The sequence below is a fragment of the Asterias amurensis genome, chromosome 6 (genome assembly GCF_032118995.1).
Source record: "Asterias amurensis chromosome 6, ASM3211899v1".
Lineage (NCBI taxonomy): Eukaryota > Metazoa > Echinodermata > Asteroidea > Forcipulatida > Asteriidae > Asterias > Asterias amurensis.
In genome coordinates, this window is record NC_092653.1 from 5,943,104 (window position 1) to 5,969,761 (window position 26,658).

Here is a 26,658-nt window from a genome sequence, read left to right on the forward strand (position 1 = left end):
CATCCGCAACCAAACTGTCTGACAATTATTCAGATTTGGATATCATTTTTCAAGTGACTCCACAAAATGTGATAAACAAATAAATACTTGGTATCTAGCTCTGAAATCTGTTTTGTAATTTGCATCAATATTTTTCATCCCTGGAGCAGACGTTTGGGTTTTCTCCTACGTCTACCAATATGCCTCAACCATCTTGAGTGTTTGTCCTACTGTTTTTGTATTATCTTACGATTTTCTACTATTTGTATCAAAATGCCTCAGTCGTCTTGAGTTTTTCTACTATTTGTATCAATATACCTCAGTCATCTTGTTTTTTCATCTAAGTTTTACAAATATATCTAAGCCATCTTGAGTTTTTCTCAAATCTAATTTCAGTTTTTGTTTGTATATTTAACAGTTAATACTTACATGCTATTCACACAACCCGAACACCTTGTATTTGTAATTCTAATAATACTACTAGTTTATTTTATTATTTTGTGAGTTTGGGGCTGTTTGATTCCTTAGTGCATGGTAGTATCTATATGAACATATGGAGCAGATGCCGGCGACCGTCGAAAGCAAATGTCACTGATTTAGTTAGCCGAGCTGCCCTGATGGCTCTTTCATTATCTGATGACTGGTTAAACTAGGGCACTCTTCCCATCAGCGTGCACACGTTCAATCAACGAAGGGGAAGTTCATTCGATTAAGGAACCGGGGCGAGCTTTCTCTACTATCAGCCATTGTTTTAGTCTCTTGATAATTTACCTACATCAAGGTCAGTTTCCAAAGTTATTCCAAAATTCACCTTCACTGTGAAGACAATCGTATTAAAAAGGCACTGGACACTATTGGTAATTACTCAAAATAATTGTTAGCATAAAAACTTACTTGGTTATGAGCAATGGAGAGCTGTTGATAGTATAAAACATTGTGAGAAACGGCTCCCTCTGAAGTAAAGTAGTTTTTTTTTTAGAAAGAAGTAACTTTTCACTAAAGTATTTGAATTGAATTTGAAGGCGTCTAAAAGCACACAACTTGTGTAACAAGGGTGTTTTTTTCTTCCATTATTCTCTTGCATCTTCGACGACCAATTCAGTTAAAGTTTTCACAGGTTTGCTATTTTATGCATATTACACCAAGTGAGAAGTTTGGTCTTTGACAATAACCAAAGGTGTCCAGTGCCTTTAAATTTGAGTAATGCATTACAAGAAACAAGTTAGAACTTATGAATAACAGTAAACCATGAAGACGAGCAGAGTATACTGTTTGAAACGTCGAGACCAAACCGGCTCTTCTCAGAGCCAACACTCACTCAAACAGAGATTTACACATGGTTGTACCTGCAAGTTTACTATTTGTTTATAGTTTCTTCTTATAACAGCAAACCAATATATCACTCAGTCACTGAGTGGCTCTGGAATAACCCAAAATCTTGACCCAACCTTCAAAAAGAGTAAGATTTTGGTATAGATTTTTCTCTTTTATTTGATACCAGATTTGTAAAAATCAATTTATTTGGTAAACATTTCTTTTAATACATTAAAAAAATGAACGATTAGATATAAACAAGCTTGTGATCTCCATGCACATGAATAAGCAGTTCATCAAAATAACATGTACAACATTACATGTATTTTTTTTAACACTTTATTCTTGTACTTGAGATACTTTAATTCAGATTTCATCAACACTTTTGCTTTTAACACTTGCTGTTTTCGTTATCAAACTGACATTAAATATCAGTGAACAGAATCAATTTAATTTGTCTGTACGTAAACAGCGACAGGGATTCCACGTCCGGAGTGTAAACATCCAGCAATGATTTCCACTTGAGTTTCCAGGTCGAGCGCATAATCGCGGCAAATACACAGTCACACCACTTTTCTGATTCAACAATGGTTAAAGATGAGGTTTTTTTTTAATGTAACGGGAAACTGACTGCTGTTAAAAATCTTTAAATGATTAAATTGAAAACAAAAAAATTTACTAGAGCGGGATTTGAACCTGCGACCTCCGGAGGTCCCGGTGCTCTAGGAATTGAGCTACATCACATACATGATCTAGCCCTATGCGATTATGTTGGCAGCCCCCTATTTTGTCAATATATCCGACGTTACAAGAGAATAATGAAAGGAAAAGAAAAACTTGTCGCACATAATTTGTGTGCTTTCGGATGCCTAAAAGAGGCTTCCCCAGGCCTGAAGTCTCAATATTTGAGTGAGAAATTACCTCTTTCTAAAAAACTACGTTACTTCAGAGGGAGCCGTTTCTCCTAATGCTATGGAGAGCTATGGAGAGCTGTTGATAGTATAAAAATAATATCAACAGCTCTCCTTTGCTTGTTACCAAGTAAGTTTCCATGCTAACAACTATTTTGAGTACTCTATCAATAGTGTCCAGTGCCTTTAATGCGACTAATGCATCATCCTTTCTCTTCAGTTCTTAATCCGCATGGTTGATGTGCGCTGTTCACATAATACAAACATCCCTCACACAAATACAGTTAGCGTCAAAACAACGCATTAAAGATGCAAAAAGCTTAGAAGCATTGCAACATGATCGGTCGGTATCCCCCTTCAACGAGGCGTGGGTGGGACATTAAGGAAGTAGACGTTATCATTTCAGGATCAAGTGTGTGTGTCCAGGGTCCATCTTATTTTTTAGTCAAATCGCTCTTTCTGTCTGAGACGCTTTTTCAAAAGAAGCAACCCAAACAGGATGACAAATGTTCTTCGAGTGAAGCAGCGGTGATGCTGGATAGTCAAGAGGTTTGTAAACAAATGACAACCATCATGAGAACTTGGCTGAAAATACCTGGTAACTTTAAGATGTACAGTTGAGGATCAAAACAGACTTTGGCATCAACTACTTGCATGAGGGGAAGAGGTGGGTGGCAGTAGGGGCATGGTCCATCAGGCCTGTATGCTTTGTTTTTTTAAAGGACATTTCAAGGAACATTTCAAGGGCATCAAGGCAAGTATCAGGCCTGGTCCATAAATGTAGACTTTTTCAAAAACAACCTTAGCAATGTGCAGTCTAGCTTACTAGCAGTAGGGTAACTAAAGGAGGGAGGGTTCAACAAAATCGCTCCGGTGGGATTCAAACCCACAGCCTTTGCATTGGAAGAGCAGGTGTCTCACCACCAGACCACTGAGGATTTATTTTTATTTTATTTTTTTCACAGAACTTGAGAAAGCACTTAGTATACAGTGCTTAAAGCCAGTGCACACTATTGGTAATTACTCAATAATTATAATTAATTAATTATAATTAACTCAATAATCATTACTCAAAAATAATTATTAGCATAAAACTTTACTTGGTGACGAGTAATGGGGAGAGGTTGATAGTATAAAACATTGTGAGAAATGGCTCCCTATGAAGTGACATAGTTTTTGAGAAAGAAGTAACTTTACACGAATTTGATTTTGAGACCTCAGATTTAGAATTTGAGGTATCGAAATCAAGCATCTGAAAGCACACAACTTCGTGTGACAAGGGTGTTTTTACTTTCATTATTATCTTGCAACTTCGACGACCAATTGAGCTCAAATTTTCACAGGTTTGTTATTTTATGCATATGTTGAGATACACCAAGTGAGAAGACTGGTCTTTGACAATTACCAATAGTGTCCAGTGTCTTTAGTATACAACGATGTAAGGGTATAAAAACAAATTACATTCTTTATCTCGATGCAAACAAATATTGGTTTGATATCTTACCTTTACCTTTATTCCATGTGTTAGTGACTCTACCTGTTGTGGACTTCCTTCCTGACTTCCTCGTTTCAATTCTCCTTGCCAGGAATCTAGACTGATCCATCTTCTTCTCTGGAATGACGTACTTTGGAAGGCTTTTGAAAAACCACGCTCCGGACCTCTTCCATAACTACACCAGACCAAAGGCAGAAAACATCTTTAAAGTGAGGGAGTAACCCCATAAATTACACAAATGCAGGAAGTGCCCACTAATTTTTTTGGGGGGCTGAGGTTTCTCTTTTTGGGGTTGTTTATTCCCACACTTCAAACTCAGCATTTCCCACTTGTATTTGTTTTCTCCTCTATAATCAGACATGCAACTTTCTAATTGCAAAAAAAGAAAGAGGAAATGGCCGACTGCACTTATGTTTTGTACAGAGTTTTCCAGTTTTCAAGGGCACTCTTTTGAAAAGAAAAAAAAAGGAAATCAGCTGATCAGCTGAAAAGTTGCATGTCTGAATAATCCATTGCAAAAAAATAAAAAATTATACGCCGCTCTTAATGTTTATGCTTAAGTCATAATTTGTACCAAAATGAGGCTATAGGCGCACATTCGCAACCACTTGCAGTGGCTGCACCTTAATTGACTTCATTTTGGGTTAGAATTGTGATGTACTCATGAATGCATAAATATTAAGAGAGGCATATTCCAAATCACATCAAGGATGCTAACATTATGCACATTTTCAAGAAACTTCTCAGATGTTATCTTTTTCAACAAGTGTATTGTAATTAAATTCATCCAACTGTCTTGAGCGCCTTTGAACAATTTGGTTGATTTTGGCACTACATAAATTTCCACCAATTGATTGATTGATTCCTTACCTCTCTGGTTTCACTGCATATCTTGCATAACAAAATTGGCTGCTTAAAACTGTTTGTTGTGTCCACTCCACATTTTGTGCATACCGCCTAGAAATAAGCAAATAATTTACATCATTTAGTCACTTTCAGTTTCATAATGTGATTTGAAAAAAATATGATACCTTCTTGTAAATTATGTTTGACTGTTCTAAATTTGTACATACTTGTTTCGAATTCAAACAATACTCAAAGCATTCTCAAAACATATCTATTTCGGAAACCATAGCTTTCAAACTTTGGTTGTCTTTGTGTAATAGCAGAGTTCTTGTTTTTGCGCCAGGAGTGTCATCATTGAAAGACATGGCGCATAAGAAACGCCCAATATTCTTCTAAGTTATCACACAAGCGCGAGTGGAATACAGAAAAATATAGCGCGTCTGCGTCCCATATCCAACGAGGCCGAAGGCCGAGTTGGATATGGGATGCAGACGCCCTATATTTTCCATATTTCCACGAGCGCGCGTGTGATAACGTATTTATCTTCAAGCAAACGTGGCGCGTAACAGCTAAGGACGCGGCTACAACGTGTTCGAGAAGCAGGCATGCAAGGGCGCATTCAGCTGCCAGCCACATCAACCCATTATGACCACGGAGCACAGCCAAGATCGAAGGTGTTTGATTTTTTTCCTGAGGGAGGAAAACCGGATAGTCTGGAAAACCCTCGTGGCACAGCAGAGAACCAACGCACAACTCAACTCACATATGGCCCCGACCGGGAATCGAACCGGGGTCACCTTGGTGAGAGGCGAGCGCTTTACGCACGAGCCAACCGTGCCACCCTAATAAACAAGAGTAAATGGCTGGCAGGGAAACTTTAAGTCCGCCTTCTAAACATACTCTGTGCATACATGTATACTGTAGATACTTTATGCATGATTGATATTTTTAATCAACGCCTGCCCGCTCTCGGAGCTAGCAAATGACACAGACAAACCGCATTCATGAAGATTTACATTCTGTGCCAAATTTGTCACATACATGTATGATGAGCAACATATGCATTATGTGAAATTTATCACATCTGGAATATATAGATACTGATGTTTCATACAGAAGAGATGGGAAACCCACTTCATAATTCATCTCGCTTGTTAAAGCTTGGCTTGAAAGTAGGTCAGTTGCGATAGTAGCATCAAGGCCCAACAACAACTAGCTACGTAGGATTTGAAACTTTGCATGGTGGAAATACGATATGGAAAGGTTTGTGGTAACACCATGTAATGACTATCTGTAATGAGTTGGGGTGGTTCTGAAAAGAACTGTTGTTTCAACTCGACGTTTTGATCAGTATGCTCTGATCGTCTTCTGGTGACAACTAGCTAAGCACAACAAAATTTTGCTAACCAGAATAAGGTTACCGGTTAAACTATATATACTACTTGTCACATACAACTTGTGACTGGTACCCAGCTCACTTCTGCTACGCAGAAACTTGTTAGAAATATTTTCTGCCTTCCTGCTACCTCTATTCAGTAGACCGATCCACTAAGCTCCGCCCCGTTGCGTATTGACCAATCACAACGCAACGAAGGTCCGACAAATAAGGTCCGACATACGTGCGCGTATCTTGGCGCGCACGGAAGAGTTGTGCAGAAAGGCTTTGGAGAGCCCCACGTGTTCTTACTCACATGTGCGTCTTGGGCGGAGCCTACTGTATCAGTCTATTGGCCGCAGGTCAGTAAACTCATGACTGGACAAGTCTGCCGGTCTTGCATTTTTTGTTCAAATGTTGACTTTCAGTCTGCTAAATCTCTGTCTATTCTGTTGAGTATTGAGGAATTCTTAACTAAAATACATGTGTGTTATCAATATTTTCACTTATTGCTCATTCCATTTAAAACAGGTCAATTGTTAAACTGTTTCTATGCTTTTTTGTATTCACTTTGTTCTCATTGCAATTCTGGTCCTGTAAAATAAATTCTGGGCTCAGTAAACATTTTGAACTACAAGCCCTACAGTTTTGTGCCCCCCCCCCAAAAAAAAAAAAAGAAAAAAAAAAAGGATTTCAGGATTATTCTTCTGCAACAAATTCGATCCGGATTTTCGGAATGTGACCACCTTTTCAAATGAAATTTTCGCAGGTTAGTTGTATTGTATGCATCTACATTTATAGAGGATTAGGCCAATCAAACGGCTGCAAAAACCAAAGGTACATACAGTACACTTTTCCTTTAAAGTGCACGATTATAAGGTCTGCTGATTACAGGCAACCATTTGCAGGACTGAACATGGCAGTTTACACAGTACGTGTACCATACACACACGCACACACACATCAATGATGCATGGCATATTGATTGTGCTGATACACTGAAAGTTTCATCTCGGTGGAAAAACAACGAAGGTTGAGATTTCATCTCGGGACCCCAACTCTCCGTCCCTCCGAGCAACGTTACTCATACATCACTGTTGAATGACATCAATATCACCACGGCAACCAATGTGCGTACATGTACATTACCTTGAATATACGTGAAAGAAACAAGACTGGACATTGCAGTGGCATTTTGGGATCATCACCACCCCCCCTTCCCCCTCCCGACATAACCCTTAACCACTACAAACTGGAACTTGATTATTTCATGACACAAATCTTGCCAGCACGACTTGTTTATTACACAAATTTCATGGAATTTTACACCTTTGCAAAGTGCAGCAGAACCTAACATGAGAAACACTCTCTTTCTCCTCAAACCACCGACCAATGAAATAAACATCCCACTTGTCAAGTACTGACAAACAGACAAGCACTTGTTAAAGTTAAATGCACCTATACAAAGTGTAATTTAGAGGCAAAGAGGTTTGTTTAATATACGTTTATAAACAAGGGCTGACCTGCATACATGATGTTAGCTTTTGCTACCATTTGATAAAAGTACTTCTGGTAAAAAAAAAAAAAAAAAAAAAAAACAGAAACCAAGTAGGAATTTTTGACAAGGTTTTTGAAGCTAACCAGTTTTGTGTTTAGCAAAAAATAGCAGAATACTAGTCCAAGATGGTGCAAAGCTCATGGTATTTTAGCTGGTAAACGTATTCCAGTGAGCTTAATTTTGCTTCAACAGCTCTATGACATTGAGCCCTGTTTTTTAACAGTTACAATGTACCAGATAATTCACGGAAGCAATGAAGGCGATTGCCTCCATGCACATTGTTCATTGCCTTGTTGCCCTTGAAATGCTCCAGTAGAAATTTACAATTTCCTCACAGGGTGCCCTTTACCAAATCAAAAAATGCCTCGGTGCTCTTGCCCTTTCCAAAACGAACCATCCAGGCCTGAGTTACCAATGTTTGTCAAGTGCTTTAACACCCAACACCCTCCCCTTCTGTCTCCACTAAATTTACTCTGACTGCACAAAAGCACGATTTTCTGATTAAGGACACACAAATTGCCATAGCAACCATTATAAGCACCTTATAGCAGTCGTGACAGGACAGCGGAGAGGCACCAAGAAGGCCGAACTCATCCCCACACAAGACGCATTTGCCTGAGCCGTTACCCAACGCGTTCTTCTTCATGTTGTCTAGCTTGTCGACGAGCCGTCTGGTAAAGGAAGAACGAGACAAGTTCATGAGTCAGTTAGATATATATGAAAGTACTTTAAACGTGTTGAGAACAAACAATAGGCCTATATTAAAGGTAGGGTCATACTAAGGTAAATGACCCACAATAAAAAATGTGCAATTTCTATTAACAAATGTACATGTATTTACTGTTGCAAGCCTGCATGCTTTGATTTCGAAAGGGCAAGGGCACCAAGGCATTTTCTGCTTGGCAAAGGCAACCTCTATGAAAAAATTGTAAATTTCAACAAGAGCATTTCAAGGGCACGAAGGCAATGACCAGGGGGCATGGAGGCAATCGTCTCCATTGTAAAAGACTCTGCTAGGATTGAAACATCATGCCACTAACTCATTTTTTTCTGATATTAAGAATGGTAATGGTAGGAAGCTTCCTGCAAAATGTCATTGATTAGAAGTCAATACAAACAGTTGAATCTGATAAATGATTTTGTCATGAAACATTTATCAGATTTCTGAGGGTTGATGTCCTTTTTTGGATACAATGCCTGATATTGAACTGTATGTGGACTAGAAAGAAAAACATGTACTGTTACTAAAAGATCAAGTTGTTCTTTAAACAGGCAAATCATTAATGAAAAGAAAATACCCTCCCCCCCCCAAAGATTATTGAAAATCCAATCTACATGGCCCTATCTTAGAAAAAACACCCAGTCAAAGCCCCCAAAGTAAAAATTGCGTAAAGTGGAGAGCATTTAAGCTTGGGTTGGCTCTAGGGTATTACAACACACACCCGTCTATCCCTCATCCCTAAATGTCCTAATTAGTGGACATACTGGGGGAAAGTAGGCCAGGATAAGTGGGGAAGGCAAACAGCAATCTCGTCTCGATCACGTTTCTTGCTGCGCCGTTTCCTTGCCGTGCTTATTTTGGTGAATGTCAAAGTTAGACGTCATCAGTCCTTTCTGCTAAACTGGGGAAGAATTTGCACTTGTTTCTATACAGTTGGTAAAGTTCTGCATGTGTGCAGAGATTACATTGTGCGTCTCTGCAACAGCAATGAATTAGCATAATAAAAAGTGTAGCAAGATACAGGTCAAGTAGAACCAAATCCCGATGCAAATTTAACAATAAATTGTTGCATGACCTGCTGATAAAAATAAGATAGGATTCAAACTGCCACTACAAGCTACTGGGCCGTTTTTAAAGTGTTCTAGTGGTAAGACATTGTAGAATAGCACACGTTGTGGGTTCGAATCCAACCCGAGTAACATGCCTTTAGATTTTGTTTATAGAACTCTATAAAGTACCTGTGAGTGCTTTAAAATTCAGTAGGAACTGAAAAAAAAAAAACGATCCACATGCAAAGCTCACTGTCTGAGATGGGATTCTATCCGGGGTCCACTGATGAAAGGCAGTGGGGAAAACCACTAAGCCAACCTAATCTTAAATTGCATGCTGGAAACGACAACTCACAACATGAAACCAACATCTTCATCCTTTTCAGAGTTTCCAATTAAATGGTCCATTGTTTCACCAACAACATGTAATTGTTTGTTTGCCGTAAGCTTGCTGTGTGTGTATACGGGCAATAAGTCAGCACCGCCACATTTAAATACAACCAGCATATATATTGACTGATGGTAACAATGCAGTATCATTGTACACACACCAACCATGAAGGACCAACCTTTTAAAAACAAACAGTATTTAAAAAGAGAATCAATATTCCAATATCTAGGACGACAGAAGCCCGGAGCGCTTAATGCGTGGTTGGTTTGCAATTTTCTAAGCTATGCACGTACAGGATATTCTGTTCTTCTCATCAGTTGCAATTAAGAACTTCGCGCTCATGTTTTGAAATGAAATTTGCCTGATTGGAAAGTGGATTGATGGTTAACAACAGACGCACCTGACATACACTCATCGTGTCATTATGCAAAATAATAAAAAATCATGTTAAGCAGCCTGCAGGAAGGAGGAGGGTTTTTTTTGTTCTTTATTTAAATGGCCGCCCTTACATTTTTAAAGACAATCGGCTGGGATTTTTAATTTGGAGGAAGACATTTCTGCCACAATGATGTCCAAGTAACAACTATGAAAGTCACAACCCCCCCAAAAAATGGATGGAAGTATTTCATGGACATGATGGAGGGAGATACATTGAATACCTCCATGGCGGTCACTTCAGGGCCCAATTTCATATAGCCTGCAAGCAAAAAAACCTGCTTAGCACAGAAAAATCTTGCTTAGCGAAAACAGGTTAACAGCCAACATTCCATGATGTTTACATTGTTACGACTGGTGCCCCACTAGATTTTGCTCAGCAAACAAATTTGTTAAACAGTATTCACTGCTTGCAGAGAATGGTGATCATAAGCGCAGAATTTGGCGGTAAGCAGAACCATGAAATTGGGCCCTGATGAGTCTACATTACATTACAATCAGTTTATCAGCGCTCATGGTTGATGGTTCCTACTACAGAAAGTGACCAAGCATTGAAAGGTGCCATCCACCCATGGATCATCGAGTATCAGATGATTATAAGACACATAGACAGATTACAAACACTACATGTAGGATTACTTATCCAAAGACGTAGACCTAATTACATTTGTAGCTCCGCACACCTGCGTGTATAGTATATTTTTGCAATACACACTTTAAGCCTTTGGCTGAGTTATTCTGTATTTCAGAGTACAACCCCCCCCCCCCCCACCTGAATAATACACAAACAAATCGTTTCTGTTTTTATTTGCCCATCTTTTGTCTTTTGCATGGACACATGATGGAAGAGGTTCGAAATCCAGTTGGATTTCTTTGCAACATTTCTAGACACTGCAAAGAGTCTTCTGTGTACCCACTGTATCAATTGGCATGCAGGGAACAATTTCATTCAGCAATTCTGTAAAGAAAATGTTTAGACTGTGTTTTGCGCTCCCTGAATGTTAATTTGAGTCAGACAATTTTGAGTAGTTACTGATACATGTACTGCCATGTCTGGCCGAGCGGTCTACATGGTCTAGTGCAACAGACCATCAGACTCAGATTGATGGCTGAGTCATTAGAGTGTGGGTTCGATTCTGGGAAACTACGCTTCTGAGGTATCCTTCAACAAGGCAGTTAACCATAATTGCTTCTCTTACCCCAGGTGTACAAATGGTAACCTACAAGGGCTAAGATGGTATTATGTTGGATGTATTTCCTTCCTCCATGGATTAATCCATTAGCGCAAATGTTTACAAGCAGTTTGGGAGTGGTACAACATAGGTACAAGTACACGTCCCATGCTCCCCAGTTTTAAAGCAAGAAAAGGGTGCATGCCTGATGGGAGGCAACTGAGGCGAATGCCTCCATGCCCCCTGGTCATTGCCTTGATGCCCTTGAAATGCTCACAGTAGAAATTTACAATTTCCTCACAGGCTGCCCTTTACCAAAGAGAAAATGTCTTGGTGCCCTTGGCCTTTCAAAAAAGAAGCGTACACATACATGTACAGTATATTATGTTCGCAAATTTTTAAGAAAGATCGAGGGTGTGATCTACAATTCGTGTAAAAATTGTACCACAGTTCGATTGGCATACAATGTAGTGGCGTCTTGCCTCGCATTCCACCTCTGGGGCCTTGGTTTGAATCCTACCGGGAGTACTATAATTATGTAGATTGGATTTTCGGTCCCTACTTGACTATGTGGGTTTCCCCTTGAATAATTCTCTCGGGTTTTCGCCCCACATCTAAAACTGAAATTTTCTTTTATTGTCTTCTCACCGTGTCCAAATGCTGAAGAGGCTTTGAAAAAAACTATCCTACATGTAGGTGTATATAGTATTGCTTAAACATGGGATAATTATAAGAGTAACTATAAATATAAATATGAATAGTAAAGTTGCGGGTACAACCATGGGTAAAATCTTTTTTGAAGGAGTGGTGGCTCTGAAAAGAGCCGGTTTGGTCTTGATGTTTCGAACAGTATGCCCTGCTCGTCTTCAGGAGAGCAGAGTACAGAGTATACTGTTTGAAACGTTGAGACCAAACCGGCTCTTTTCAGAGCCACCACTCCTTCAACAGAGATTTTTACCCATGGTTGTACCCGCAAGTTTACTATTTATTCATATTTATATTTATAGTTACTCTTATTCTCCTTACCATGCAGAGCTTCAAAGACCATTTATGGGATAATTATGTTGTATAGCGACTTCACCATAGATCTACACAGTGGCTACTGTACTATAAATGATAATACATCTACAATGTACGTACTGCGTATTTTTTATAGTGTACAGCAGTACATTTTTTTGGGCATCAAATTTGCGATACAACCGTCACTGACACATGGACCTTACAAGGGTGTGACTCAATTATAAAGTCACATCTCAAAATATGCATCATCCTCTTCCACACATTCAATAAAGCTTTCACCCCATAAAAAAAATGCTAATTAAGTCATTAAGCACTCTGAATGCAGTTATGCTCAATGCAGTGTAGCGAACCTGTACAAATACAATGAAGCCTCTCTCAAGATCAATGGAGTAATCTGTCTCCACATTAAAGAGACACGTTGCCTTGGATTGGTCGAGTTGGTCTTGGAAAATGCGCTTGAAAACCGTTTGTTATAAAATGCATCGTCATGATGGGTTGGAAAGATGTTTTTAAAGTCGAACATCATGATACACACAAACTTGCATGGTTTTCCTTATATTTGTCATTTTGTGGAGTCGAGTTTTTGACTCCATAAAATTGCCGACTGTGTTAGTTCGCAAAGTATAAAGAAAACCATGCAATTTCGAGGCGTATTTGTGCGGATCATTATATTCTACTTTTCCCAACCAGTTTCTAACCAAATGGTTACAAAAACTTTTTTATCCATGTACATGTACATGCAGACCAACTCGACCGATCCAAGGCAACGTGTCCCTTTAAAAGCTCATTATTGCGGATTGGTCATCTCATGGATTGTCACACTACTGTCCCGTATAATCCCACTGTGTAAATATCTCGCCACCTCCCCACCCCCCCCCTCCCCCAAGTCAAATAATACCCGCTTGATGTGGAAGCCCTCTTATAATCCGTGTTTGTTTAGCATGAGGGATCAATTTATGAAATGAAAATCAATCAATAGACTAAGGTGGCTTGTTGTAGAGTATCACTTTTAAATTTGATGATTAAATTGATGATGGTGAGAAATATAGTTCTTTATTGGAGCAGGGAATATCAATAAGTTGTGAGGAAATGATCAACTATAAAATAAAAAAACAGCACCCAAGTGCCAATCACACGACAGCAATTTAATTCCAGGTCCCTTGCTCAATTGTAACATTGCTGAAAATGGCCTTCGATACCCTGGTCTTGGTTTTGGTGCCCCTTCAAAAGTTTCCCATAGACTTCAAGACATTCCAAGGGAAATGTGCCATTTGGCATAATGAAAATGGCCTTGCCGTCTCAAAGATGAAATGCAATTGGCCTGACACTGAGCAGACAGCTAATCATACGTACCCTATTCTCTCCTGTTCGGCAGTCTCCAGTTTGTCGGCCCGCTCAATGACCCCTAAGATGGTATCTTGCTCCTCTCGACTCAGAGCCTCGTTCTTCTTGTACTTGTTGGAAGCTGATGTGTGGAAGGACCATCCTGAACCCAACCTAACAATAAAGAAGATGATTTTAGTGAACGATTTCCCTTGAATAGCAGAGCAAAATGCTACACAAAATGTATCAGTTGCTACTTAAATCATTTGCAACTCAATAAAAGTATTAGCATTCAGTGTGCCAAAAACACGTTCAGTCAAAATAGTTTGCTATGCAAACTTGCTGGATGAAATTGTTCCCTCAATTTTGTGCAGGGATGTGATCTGTAGGCTGTTTAAAACAGTCCCTGAACTACGAGCGCAAAGCGTGAAAGTTTGCAAGCACAATGAAAGCTTTGGAGCGTGAAAGCTTCCGAGAGCAAAGCCTCCTGACTTACATTTATCTTTGGTTTTGACAGCCCAACTCTGCAATGTGTTCCATATGGGTTATACAGGTATGGGTTATACAGGTATAATTCATAAATCTTATTTATAAAAGATAAATTTTTAAATTTGTTTTTCTTTGGGGCTTAAAAAAAAGGATTTCCAGTTAAAAATTTGGGGTTAATTTAACTATTAGCTCAACAATTTTACTAGATCAGAGTTTATTATACAAGACCAGGGGTTGATTTCACAAATGTTTTTATCAATATTGTGTAATTTTTAATGTTATATATTGTTATATTTATATTCATATTTAAATTTATATTTTTGTACATAGTTTTTAACGATTCCTGTAAGTGGCGGCTTTCCGCTGTTGGATATCAATAAATAAATAAAAATAAATTTAAAAGCACTAAGATTCATCTTTTAAGATGAGTTGACAGCATTACCATAGTAATTTGTATAGCGACATCACACTTTGCTGATTTAGCAAATAAGATTGATCCACAGTCTTTAAAAACAACTCTATGTTAAATCAATCACAGAACCCATCATTTTACAAAGTTTGAAAAGTAAACTACGTTCGTTCTAATTTTAACAAGCACTAAGAGGAGATTTATATCTCATTTGTCTTTCCTTTGAAGTCAAAGATATATCAGACTCAAAGTTAACTTTTGAAAATGATGTCTTTTTGTTAAAGATATTGCCAGGCCTCAAAATAATCCACCAACAGCAATTGCCTTGGTGCCCTGTGCTTTTGCTGTGGTGCCCTCTGCAACTTTCCAATACAAATTTACTTCCTCATAGAAGTGTCCCTTATACCAGAGAAAAATTGCTGTGGCAGTGCTCCTTCAAGAACAACATTCAAGGCCTGTATTCCCAGTGACAAATGGAATCCCATAGACATCCCATAGACATCCATATGCCCTATCAAACATCCATCGCTAAATCATTAATGTCTATTGTTTCCCATTGAAGTCAATCTGTCTCCCGTCACCTCACCCGAAGTCTACATGTACCTGCCTAACACTTTGCCACGATACAGCAACAACACCTACACAAACTCCACAATATGGAATCAATTTCTTTAAAAAACGATTTAAATGTGGCTACTCACTTTGCCCGCAGGGCAAGCTGTCTGTCGTTGGGACATGTCCATCGATCAACTGTGTTCCCTCCGACGAAATCTCCCATGGTTGCGGATTCACTGCTTCTGGCAGGAAACATGAAATGGACGGCGGACAGAGACACAACGATTCAATGAAGCCCTAGATGATAGTAATTGATGTCTGCTTTAGGCCACTTCAGAATTCAATCTGGGGAAGAAAAACGGTCAAGAATATTTTTTAAATGTTTTACAATCGTGAACAAAATAATTGAAGAAGAAATTCAAGGGAGGCAGCACTATTGTACACACCGTGTACTGTCATTTTAGATTCAATTTTTAAAGATGAGTTTTCACTATTGCCATTTGTATTAGGACATCTCACTTTGATTGAAGTGAAATTGAGTCGAGGCGTACAAGTACATGTATACCCAACTGTGACCCAAACGTGTTTAATCGTGTGGAATAATGGTACATGTTAATGGAATCGTACAGAAAAAACGCAAGTCACTCATCCATATGGCTGCTGGATCAAAGAATCACAACCTACATGTAAGTTTTACATGTACCAGTAAAATGTGCATGAAGAAAACATCCCACACTGTCGTGTATTCATGACTACTGTGTACAGTATGTATGAAAATTAAACAGTGTAGGTTACAGTGTACAAATCTAGGCATTACAGCGTTTATTGTAACGCCCTGTTTAATATCTGTTTACTTGATGTAAGAATTGAGGCCTTGAATAGTGAGATGCGGTGACTAAATAAGAGTGTCACATACATTTGAATGCACTGGGCTTCGATTTTAAGAAAACTTACTTTATCATACATGTACATTGTACATGTTCTCCAACTTTGAAAGTTGAAGGCTGGTGTGTGATGGTAAGGAGGCGATCAGGAAGTGTCTGGGAACTGCCTAAGAGCCCGGGAAATTTTGATGGTACATGTACATGCTCTGTGAATACTGATATGATACATATTGTATGTACATGTAGACCACAGCAAGCTTGCGCTGTTATTCAGTATTACCGAGGAGTCACAGGTATAAAAATCATATTTTCAGTATTGATCGAATTTGCTCAATACTGAAAATATTGGAGCCGGTTTAGTATACTGAAATACCTTTGTGCTCGGTTTGCAATTTCAATACCGCGATATAAATACAACCACGTAGTAGCCTATACCTCTACACCTTAAAGCCATTGGACACTTTCGGTAAACAGTAATGTCCAAAGACCCACACTTTGTTTATCACAACTTATATATAAAATAACAAACATGTGAAAATTTAGGCTCAATCGGTCATTGGAGTCGGGAGAAAATAACGGGAAAACCCACACTTGTTTCCGCACGTTTCGCCATGTCATGACATGTGTTTACTATAATCCGTAATTCTCGTTGTCGAGAATTTATTAATTGTTTTAATGTTAATTCTCAAAAAGTAAAGCGTTTCATGGAATAATATTTCAAGAGAAGTCTTTTACGATTACCTTCTGTAAACCCTGTAAGTTATTTGTAAATCTGTGAACTTTTTTTTTTTTCCCTGTTCCGAAAGTGTATAATGGCTTAAAAAAACCAGTTTGGCTGAGATCGGGTATCAAATCAGTCCTTTGAAAGGATCCTGTGAGTTTTGTGGGGTGGGAGAAGGGAGATGAGGCCCGACACTTCATGGAGGCAAAGAAGGCGATTGCCTCCATGCCCCCTGGCCATTGCCTTGGTGCCCTTGAAATGCTCCTACATCTCAGCAAAATTTACAATTTCCTCATAGGGTGCCCTTTACCAAGGAGAAATGCCTTGGTGCCCATTGAGACATTCTACATTTGTACCTCCATGATGAGACAGCTGTTTAGCAGTTCACTCTAAGACAAATTATGAAAATTATGATAAAGTGACCAACGATCCTCTAATACTAGTATTACATTGCCTTGGTGCCCTTGAAATGCTCCTACATCTAAGCAAAATTTACAATTTCCTCATAGGGTGCCCTTTACCAAGAAGAAATGCCTTGGTGCCCATTGAGACATTCTACATTTGCACACTCCATGGTGAGACAGCCTGTTTAGCAGTTCACTCTAAGACAAATTATGAAAATTATGATAAAGTGACCTACGATCCTCTAATACTAATTATTACTGTGTAGTGTACGCAGCAGTCACACTGCACCTGCACTACTATCTACAGTGCTAATGCCACGCGTTGAAACAACGTGTATGTAACAACACAAATGTAACTACTCAAGCGTAATAACACGCCCTGCACAGGCCTGGCCGCGCATAGATTCAATGGTTCACCCACTACCGCAAACTCTCCCCCTCCACCTGGGAGGAGGAAATTGTGCCATTCATGTGGATCTCTCAGACCTTCAACCCTGATCAATATCGTACACTCAACACTCACGTTGCCCGAGACACCCTTCCCAGACTATACATTACTACTAAAGACTCTACTACATTAGAGTAAAAAATTGTCTGGCCATTTACTATATATATTTTGCATTAATACCTAAATATGTAGGTTCTTTTGGTTCTGTTTTTTTTGTTTTTAAGTGTCTAACTACATGTATAGTTCTTATGTAATGTGTCACTGCTTTGATGAATTAAAAAAGAAGTAAAAAACAAGATTCTCATTAAGCAGTCATGAAAGTCTTAGTTTTAAGTCTACAACTTATTCTGTTTTCTCATGCATTTAAAGGGCAACGCATTTATACAGGTCTTTGTTTTCTGGAACTGTATGATTGTCTAACATTAAGTTCATAAGGTCTCCTTTTTTGAGATATCACCGAAAATCCAGAGCGAATTTGGCCATGCCTGAACCTGAAGAATAATCCCTGAAACACACGAAATAGACCTTATAAAATGCATTGACGTCATCCAGCGGCCATGTTAGTGGAAAACTGTGACGAAAAAATCGAAACGCACAGATTTGTACGCGCGGCGCACAGGATTGGCCAATGATCAACCTCCTTTTGACCTCTAGGTGAGAGCGCCCTACTGAAATGACGTCATGTGCATAAGGTCTATAGAAATTTAAAATACATAATCTGAGAAGTAGTGCTTCCAAGATTCAACATTTGTTGGCATAAACTGATTTTTTTTTTAATAACCATATTGTTTCACAGTGAAGTGTTTTTCAAATCCTTTTTTTTTAAACCAGGGCCTATCAAATGTTGCTGTAGGCTTCTGACCCAAAAATTGCATTGCCATTGAGTGATTACCAAACACTGTACTTTCCCTTTAAACAGTTTTTTGGGGGATCAAAAACTTGTAGGCTACATTAAACAGTTTTTTTGGGATAAAAAGTTTGTAGGCTACATGGATGGCGTCATCAAACTAATTCTCTATAGCTGAGGTGGATCTGTGCTGATTTCTTCCGACTGTAATCTTGACTATCTCAGGTTTCTTATTATCATTCTGAATGGTATAAAGCACCAAAGAGGTTTATCTATATGCACCGGATTACGGATGGCTGGAGGGAGGGTATCGGCACAGTCTGACAATTTATACGTGTTCTACTAACATCCCATTTCACAAATTAAATCTCTTCACTTTTGTGTTGTTCAATTTGAGGAAATTCAAGAACAAATACACACAGACACAAGAGATTACACAGTCACAAAAACTACAATCAATTGAGAAACTAAGCAAACAGATTAATGTATTATGGGTTTATTTTATAACCCTGCCAGTCAGCTCACAGCTTACCTGCATTATTTATGATAATTTAATGATAATCAACAACGGATGCATTATGAACAGTGTACACACAAAATACATGCTATTAGGAACACTACATTTACCAGACAGTGCATGGATATTGGATATAGGGAAACCTGTGGGCTTATTAATATCGTTTTAAATGTGCATACAAAACAAACTGGTACACATATTGGGCTATATTGTACAAGTTGCACTTCTCACATTTTTTTTTCAAGTATTTCAAGATTGACAATTCTGGCGAAATTTTGTGAAATGGTGAAGGCTCAAATCATTATGATAGTCTATAAACTGTTAGGCAATGTTTGACACCGGAGGGAAAAATATCATAATATTATTTAACAGATAACACACCATGTAAACTATGTGATCAAAGAACACAATATACACAGGAGATGCCATTTTTTGGAGTGCATCATGCAAAATGATTGACAAGCTTATTGTTTTTTTGAAGTGTCCACAGCACTACATTACAATTTTTGTGGTTTAAGGCTGTATCTTTCGTGTTTAGGCTGTTAGACATAAAAATTACATATGGTATTTTTTGTGAGGCTGATGACAAATGTTTTTTTTTAAATTGATCAATGTCAGACGTTTAAATGGAGGGTCTACAAACATGTAACATAAAAACTTACTTGCCACGGAGCGTTGGAGAGCTGATGATAAAAAAACATTTGCAATAAATTACCCCCTTGAAGTATACATGTAATAGAGAGAAGAGGTAACTTCCCCCTAAAAATATTGCAATATACATGAAAATTTGCTTCTTCGAAGGCATGAAGTGTTTTTTTCAGGCATTTATATTACAAAGGTTCACACCTTTTTACAACTGGGTGTTTTGGTTTTCCTGTTATTATTTTCTTGCAACGAACTTTGATGACCAGATTAGCCCAAACTTTCACAGGTTTGTTGAAAAATGCATATATTTGAATACAGCAAGTGAAGATACTGGTCTTTGACAAAATATACCCTGCCTTTAAAGCTCCCAAACTATAATGCAATGCTGAGTTGGGAGTGTGATTCTTTTAGTCCATCGTCGCGTTTTGGGGGAATGGCCACTCCAGAGCTACAATGTAGGGTAAAAAAGAGGGTTCTTAAAAGCAGTCTCTTTGAAATGACATGACAACAGTAGAGGCCTACAAATGTTTTAAAGTAGATGTAGGATTTCTTTACTGGTGGAAAAATGTTTCCCTGGAAACCATTGCGAGATGGATCAGTTACATGGTACATTGTAGACATCATTTTCATATCATAAATAGATTGTAATCAAAGAAGTGCTCAAAATTAATGACTTTGGATACTATTTTTACTTACTGGAAAATACCCAATTTTACATTTCGTTGAAAACCTTTTAAAGGAAATTGCAAACTTGTATTTTAAAAAATTTGAAAAAGTGTGGTAGTCGGAAACAGAGGAAATTCTTCCAGTAGTGGTTGGGGAATCCTGAGTCCCGAGAGGGTTTTCCGGCACCGACTACTGTGGGCAGTACCCTGTATTGCCAATGCAGTCAACAGTCAGACACACGTCACACATTATGTAGCCTCTAATTAGATAACATTCAGGCCTACATGTATCAATATCATTATGCGGCATCAATATTTTGTTAAGCAAAAATTAAAATCGGAAATCGGACTGAAGTAGGCCTGCATCCATAGAGCTATAAGACCAGCTCTATGCTTGCCTCACATACTTCCTACATCTAGGAAGTAAAAAATTCTCCGCAAACACAAAACCTTGGAGAACCATAAATGCTCAGCTTCAGAACTTTATTCTTGAAGCCATACATTGCAGTGTGCGTTACTTTTTTTTACAGATTACAGAAATTTTTACAGATAAAATGTTTACATTAAATAGTGTGTACTACAACTAAGACTTCTACTAAATTGTACCTTTATAGACAAAAATAACTGAAATTAAACATTATTTTATTTGTCAACACATGCCATAGCCATTCCCGACATGTAGCGATGATTATCATATTTCTACATAACGCGCTGATTAACATGATTTACACAATAAAATCTTTCTCAACCGTTTCTGTCAATTCATTCCATCATGGTTTTACTCTGATAGGCAAAACACAAGTCACAAACGTTTCCAGACAGACGAGGACAGAATCTGACTAGCCCACCCTTGCCTTGCTCAAGGCATTCTAATTATTCACTCCGAAAAAAGACCACCGCTAAATAAAAACCCACCCGTATTCACTGTGCGTAAAATGTGTGTAACCACATCGCACGACACGATGCCCCCGTACACTATCCGCATGCGTCGGCCGTCAGGCCAGCACAGCCTCCGCATGCGGTTAGTGGTACGAGTGCGGATGACTTGTGTGCGCAGTAGTCGTACAATGTGACAGTGTATAATACGGGTGGGTCGTGCGGTGTGATTACACGCACCACGCACAGTGCATACCGTGGGTTTACAGCGGCGTCTTTTCGGAGCAAATAATGTGACTGCCTTGAGCAAGGCTAAGCCCACCCTTGTTTGGGAAAAGTTTCCATATGGCGCCACCACTTTTTCATTTGGTATGAAATAATAGTATCTAATTTACCTCAATAAGATAAATTCTTTTTGTAAAAATGAGTGAAAAATGGTGGCGCCATGCAGAAAGTTATCCCTTGTTTGGGATGTTAGTTAGTGAATATTATGGCTCACTTAAAATCGGTCTTTTATATTATAACTAGGCCGAAGTTGCCATTGCACCATCCATGCCACAACATAGCCCATAAATACCGGTAGTGCCAATACATGCAGTTCAGCATTTGGCACTATTTAATGGGGCTACATTGATACTGATTACATTTGACGACTGGAGACCACGACCATAAAATATGATGATATTAAATGATAAAAGCCCTTTTCAGCCCATGCACACATATATGAGGCAATTGTACAGTATCAACTAGACCCAGATTACACATTCAACATTGTAACCTACACAGCCTAGCTAGACCCAGTATCTGCTGGGGCGCTATACCGGTACTCCTTTTTTCAAAATTTTGTCATTATCAGTCGTGAAACTCCTCGCAGTAGTCGACCGATAATATCAAAGTTTTGAGAGAAAAAAGAGTGTGTACGACCATGGTACGACCGATAACGACAAAATTTGAAACAAGGAGTACAGCGCCCAAGTTACTGGATCTGCACACACAATACAGCCCAACAACAAGTGGGGGGGGGGGGGGGGAGGGGGGGGGGGGTAGAACCATGGGTAGCTTACAAACATTTGTGACAGTAAGAACTAAGATACTATTACTAGATTTTAAATTTAGTCACAATCAATAAGCGAGACTAGAGTCGTAGAGAGAGAAAATGTGGACAAGAAGCAGTAAAATAATATTCTAGAATCCTATTTATTAAATCTGACAGTCTGAGTCACAGTCAGTGACAGTGGTGCATGGTGTTGTCTGTTGACACACACAAAACATGACATTGACAGTGGCAGTGCCAGAGACTAGATAGACCATGGAGATACTATCTCAGATAGACCCAGTGACTTGGACGCTAGATTCCTTTTTTCGAAATTTTGACATCATCGGTCATTTCGAAAAAAAGGAATCTAGCGCCCCAGTCACTGGGTCTACTCCTCCTCCATGGATCATGGATAGACTTAAAAAGTCAAAAATGAGAATTATTTTTCAGCCGTCCTGCTGTGGGGTTTTTGCATTGAACAATCGAGGTACGAAACAATAGCATTCCTGACACTTACAGATTAACTCCTTCGAGATCTTAACAGCTTTTGTTGAAGCTAGTAGTCCTGGTAGGTCCATAAAATCCTAGATTTTGTCCACTGCTTTACAACCGCAACGTCCAGACGGTGGGTTTACGCAGCGGTAATGCATAGAGCGCTCGACGTCGTGTCCGTGTGATGAAAATCATGCACTGCCAGTTTGTTGATGTTGGAGTAAAAATTATAATGAAATAACCTGGTACCCCCGAATGATTGCATAAATGTGATGTTAAAATGCTGTAGTGAGACAGGGTACTACTGTGTCTACGTGAACAGTAATTTTGTAACGTGTAGAACATGAATGAAAGGTATTTTTCGAGGGGCGGGATCATTTGAACAGCGCCGCTGTCAGATACAATTGTGTCCGCCATGCAATACTGTCCGCTCCGGACACTTTTGCATATGCAATCGTGTCCGGGGCTATGCAAAGCGTGCAACCTACGTAATGCAGCATTTTTATGATTGCAGCGAATACCCAACGGCCGAACATTTCCCATGTCATTCATGACATGCACTTAGTTAGCTTGTAAAAAAATGGCGAACGTGTTCCGTCGGCGACCAAGGGCGTTTCGTTTTCTGCAAGGACGGTTTTGCACGGGGGCGGACACAACTGCATATGCAAATGTGTCCGGGCGGACACATTTGCATTATGCAGCAGCGTCCGGGCGGACACGATTGCATATGCAAAACCGTCCGGCGGATAGTATTGCATTTGCAATACTGTCCTACGAATAGTATTGCATAGAGGACATAATTGCATGCGACAACGGTCACAGTGATAGTAGAGGTGGATACACTTTGTAGTGCAATGTTTATAAATTTGTTTTGTCTAGGGGGGGGGGGGGGGCGGGGTCGCCCATTGGCGTTGCTACAGATTGGGCCGAGATCTAAAGAAGGGACCCTTTTGCTGTTATATATGGTTAACCCACATTGAACATTATTGCCAATTACTCACAATAATTGTTAGCATAAAAACTCACTTGGTTCCAAGCAATTGTGAGCTGTTGATAGCATAACACATTGTGCGAAACGGCTCCCTAGCTCTAACGTGGAGACTGAGGAGTGTTTCCCACTCAACCGTTTCGGCCTGAAACCTTTTACTGGCATATATATGGACAACAATTAAGTCCAACAATTAGGATGTTTTTTTTCTTCATATAAGTTCTATTGGAACATCACCAATTGAGTCCAGAAATGTTCACATCCATACTTGTTCAGGATACACCAAGTGAGAACTTGTCTTTGACATATTGCAGAGTGTTCCAGTACCTTTAAATAAGGGTCATTATCAACCGTTTAAACACCCCCACGTGACGCGCTCTCCACCAAAAAGCAAAAGGAGCAGAGAAACTGTCTTGGGTATTTATGCATATTGTTTTTTACTTGCACAATCCCCTAACAACCCGTTTAAATCTTATTGGAAGAGCTGTGCATGCATGCCAACAAACATATCACATCAAACAATGAAAGGTAAACCATCCAACACGGCGTGGTTCCCAGCAACCAAGCCAGTTTTCCCCAATAATTCACTGTTTTCAACACCTTTCCTTTATGCTGTAGCGACTGCAGCCGGCCAAGCCAGTGCCTCGAGAGCGGAAATCGTTGCTCCGGCGAGTCGGGGCATGCAGCGCGAGTGTGATACTGCCCTCATTCGACAAACACAGCAAACAAAAAAGTACCTTAAATAAAACACAAATTAATTCAAAAAGCTTGCTTTATTGTACTTCATAAAGTCTGCGCTTACAAACATGTAGCCTCAATATATTTGTTAGAAAACGGCTCTTGTGTTTATGGGATTTTTAAATCACCAGTTCTCAGATAGATTACATCATGTACAAACTTGTGAGATCTGTTCCTTATTGTTATAAAAGGCGCCAAATTGCCAAAGGATATAAGGCGCCGAAAAATAAAGGAAAACATGACGGCTTATACAACCTTGTTAAATATACTAAACTCTCAGACCTATTATTTTAAAAAGATCTCATGCGTAATACCAGTTCTGTTTTCAGGTTCTTATTTCCATCCCCGTGTCAAGAAACGGGTCTGGGAGGTTAGTGTAGGTTTTCTCGGTCAAATTCGTCAAATGAGCAGTCAATTTCATTTTCATGCGTTCGAATTAAAGCTGTTTTGGCTCTCCGGTTGTTACTGCTTTTCAAATTCAGAATTCGGCCATTCGATTTTGTTTTGAGTCTAGTGAAAGTTCTTTAGCACTCAAGAAACGTCTGCGAATAATGCTGCTTTGATGAACTGTTAAATTGAATGATTATTTTGTTAAATCGAATGACGCAACATTACATTTGACTAATCATAAAACGAAATTGAATTACCCTTTTCAGTAGCATTCGATTTCGCGCGAAATAGAATAGCTTGGTGGTTGAATTGGCTACTCATTTACCGAAACTGACCGAGAAAACCTATACATAAAATTTGTACCAACCTCTGAGACCTGGGGTTGATTTCACAAAGAGTTAGGACTCGTCTTATCTCAAGTAGGATTAATCTTAAGGTCTGCATGCTACAGTGCAGGGTTGGGACTAAGTCCTATAGGATTAATTTTAAGTTAGGAAGAGTTTTGTGAAATCGACTGGTAATTTAAAAACAAAATGTTCATGCCTAATAAGTGTTTTGTTTTCAAAACAGGTCTCAGAGGTTAGTACAAAAATCACACATAAATAAACCATGAGACCTGGTAATTAAAAAAACTACTTTTTTTAATACAAGTTCTGTTTTCAAATTCCTATAACCATCCTCAATGTCCTCGATTTTTGTTTTGGGTATGTCCTAAACACACTTTCGTAACAATGATTTCATTGGATAAACTTGCAGTGACGTAAGCTTTCCTAGCTGTGTTTTGATTGGTCCGAGGTGATGTGTCACTCAGCTGCACTTCATGCCGGTAAAATCGGTGTACTTTCTTCACAATGAAGGCAAACCCATTTTGTGATGAGACGTCTCCTATGATGAGCGGGACAATTGTCTCTATCACGGTGTCAGTAGATAATAAGAGGGAATATACGTTGGGTAAATCACTCTCAAAATTAATGACAAAAAACAACGTTTGGTAGCCAATTACAGCAGCTTTCGATAGAAAAGCACTTTGTGAAAGATTTCACTTCGAAGATTTCACTATTCCTTCGTGGACAGATTCGCTCCGGATTTTTGGTCATATTATTATCTAAAAAAGCGACAACTTTTTTAAATGAAATGTTCACCACGATAGCTTTGTTAAAGGCAGTGGGCACTATTGGTAATTACTCAAAGTATACTATTAGCATAAAACCTTACTTAGTAACAGGTAATGGGGAGAGGTTGATAGTATAAAACACTGTGAGAAACGGCTCCCTCTGAAGTGACGTAGTTTTCGGCCTGAAACCTTTTACTGGCATATATATGGACAACAATTAAGTCCAACAATTAGGATGTTTTTTTTCTTCATATAAGTTCTATTGGAACATCACCAATTGAGTCCAGAAATGTTCACATCCATACTTGTTCAGGATACACCAAGTGAGAACTTGTCTTTGACATATTGCAGAGTGTTCCAGTACCTTTAAATAAGGGTCATTATCAACCGTTTAAACACCCCCACGTGACGCGCTCTCCACCAAAAAGCAAAAGGAGCAGAGAAACTGTCTTGGGTATTTATGCATATTGTTTTTTACTTGCACAATCCCCTAACAACCCGTTTAAATCTTATTGGAAGAGCTGTGCATGCATGCCAACAAACATATCACATCAAACAATGAAAGGTAAACCATCCAACACGGCGTGGTTCCCAGCAACCAAGCCAGTTTTCCCCAATAATTCACTGTTTTCAACACCTTTCCTTTATGCTGTAGCGACTGCAGCCGGCCAAGCCAGTGCCTCGAGAGCGGAAATCGTTGCTCCGGCGAGTCGGGGCATGCAGCGCGAGTGTGATACTGCCCTCATTCGACAAACACAGCAAACAAAAAAGTACCTTAAATAAAACACAAATTAATTCAAAAAGCTTGCTTTATTGTACTTCATAAAGTCTGCGCTTACAAACATGTAGCC

The 26,658-nt window shown here is 39.1% G+C and overlaps 1 protein-coding gene across 4 annotated transcripts in view; it reads right to left on the reverse strand.

Moving 5' to 3' along the window:
• LOC139938943 (rabphilin-3A-like) overlaps window positions 1–22,757 on the reverse strand; it is a 58,924-nt gene extending 36,167 nt beyond the window's left edge. For 3 of the 4 annotated variants that reach the window (XM_071934619.1, XM_071934618.1, XM_071934616.1), the window contains exons 1-6: window positions 22,603–22,757; window positions 15,189–15,387; window positions 13,620–13,763; window positions 8,020–8,149; window positions 4,570–4,656; window positions 3,709–3,874 (exon numbers count right to left, since the gene is read on the reverse strand). In XM_071934619.1, the coding sequence (XP_071790720.1) occupies window positions 3,709–3,874; window positions 4,570–4,656; window positions 8,020–8,149; window positions 13,620–13,763; window positions 15,189–15,298 (637 nt within the window). In that variant the 5' untranslated portion in view covers window positions 15,299–15,387; window positions 22,603–22,757. The remainder of the gene's footprint in view (window positions 1–3,708; window positions 3,875–4,569; window positions 4,657–8,019; window positions 8,150–13,619; window positions 13,764–15,188; window positions 15,388–22,602) is intronic. The other variant, XM_071934617.1, reaches the window with a different exon arrangement.
• Between the last annotated feature and the right edge of the window lie 3,901 nt (window positions 22,758–26,658).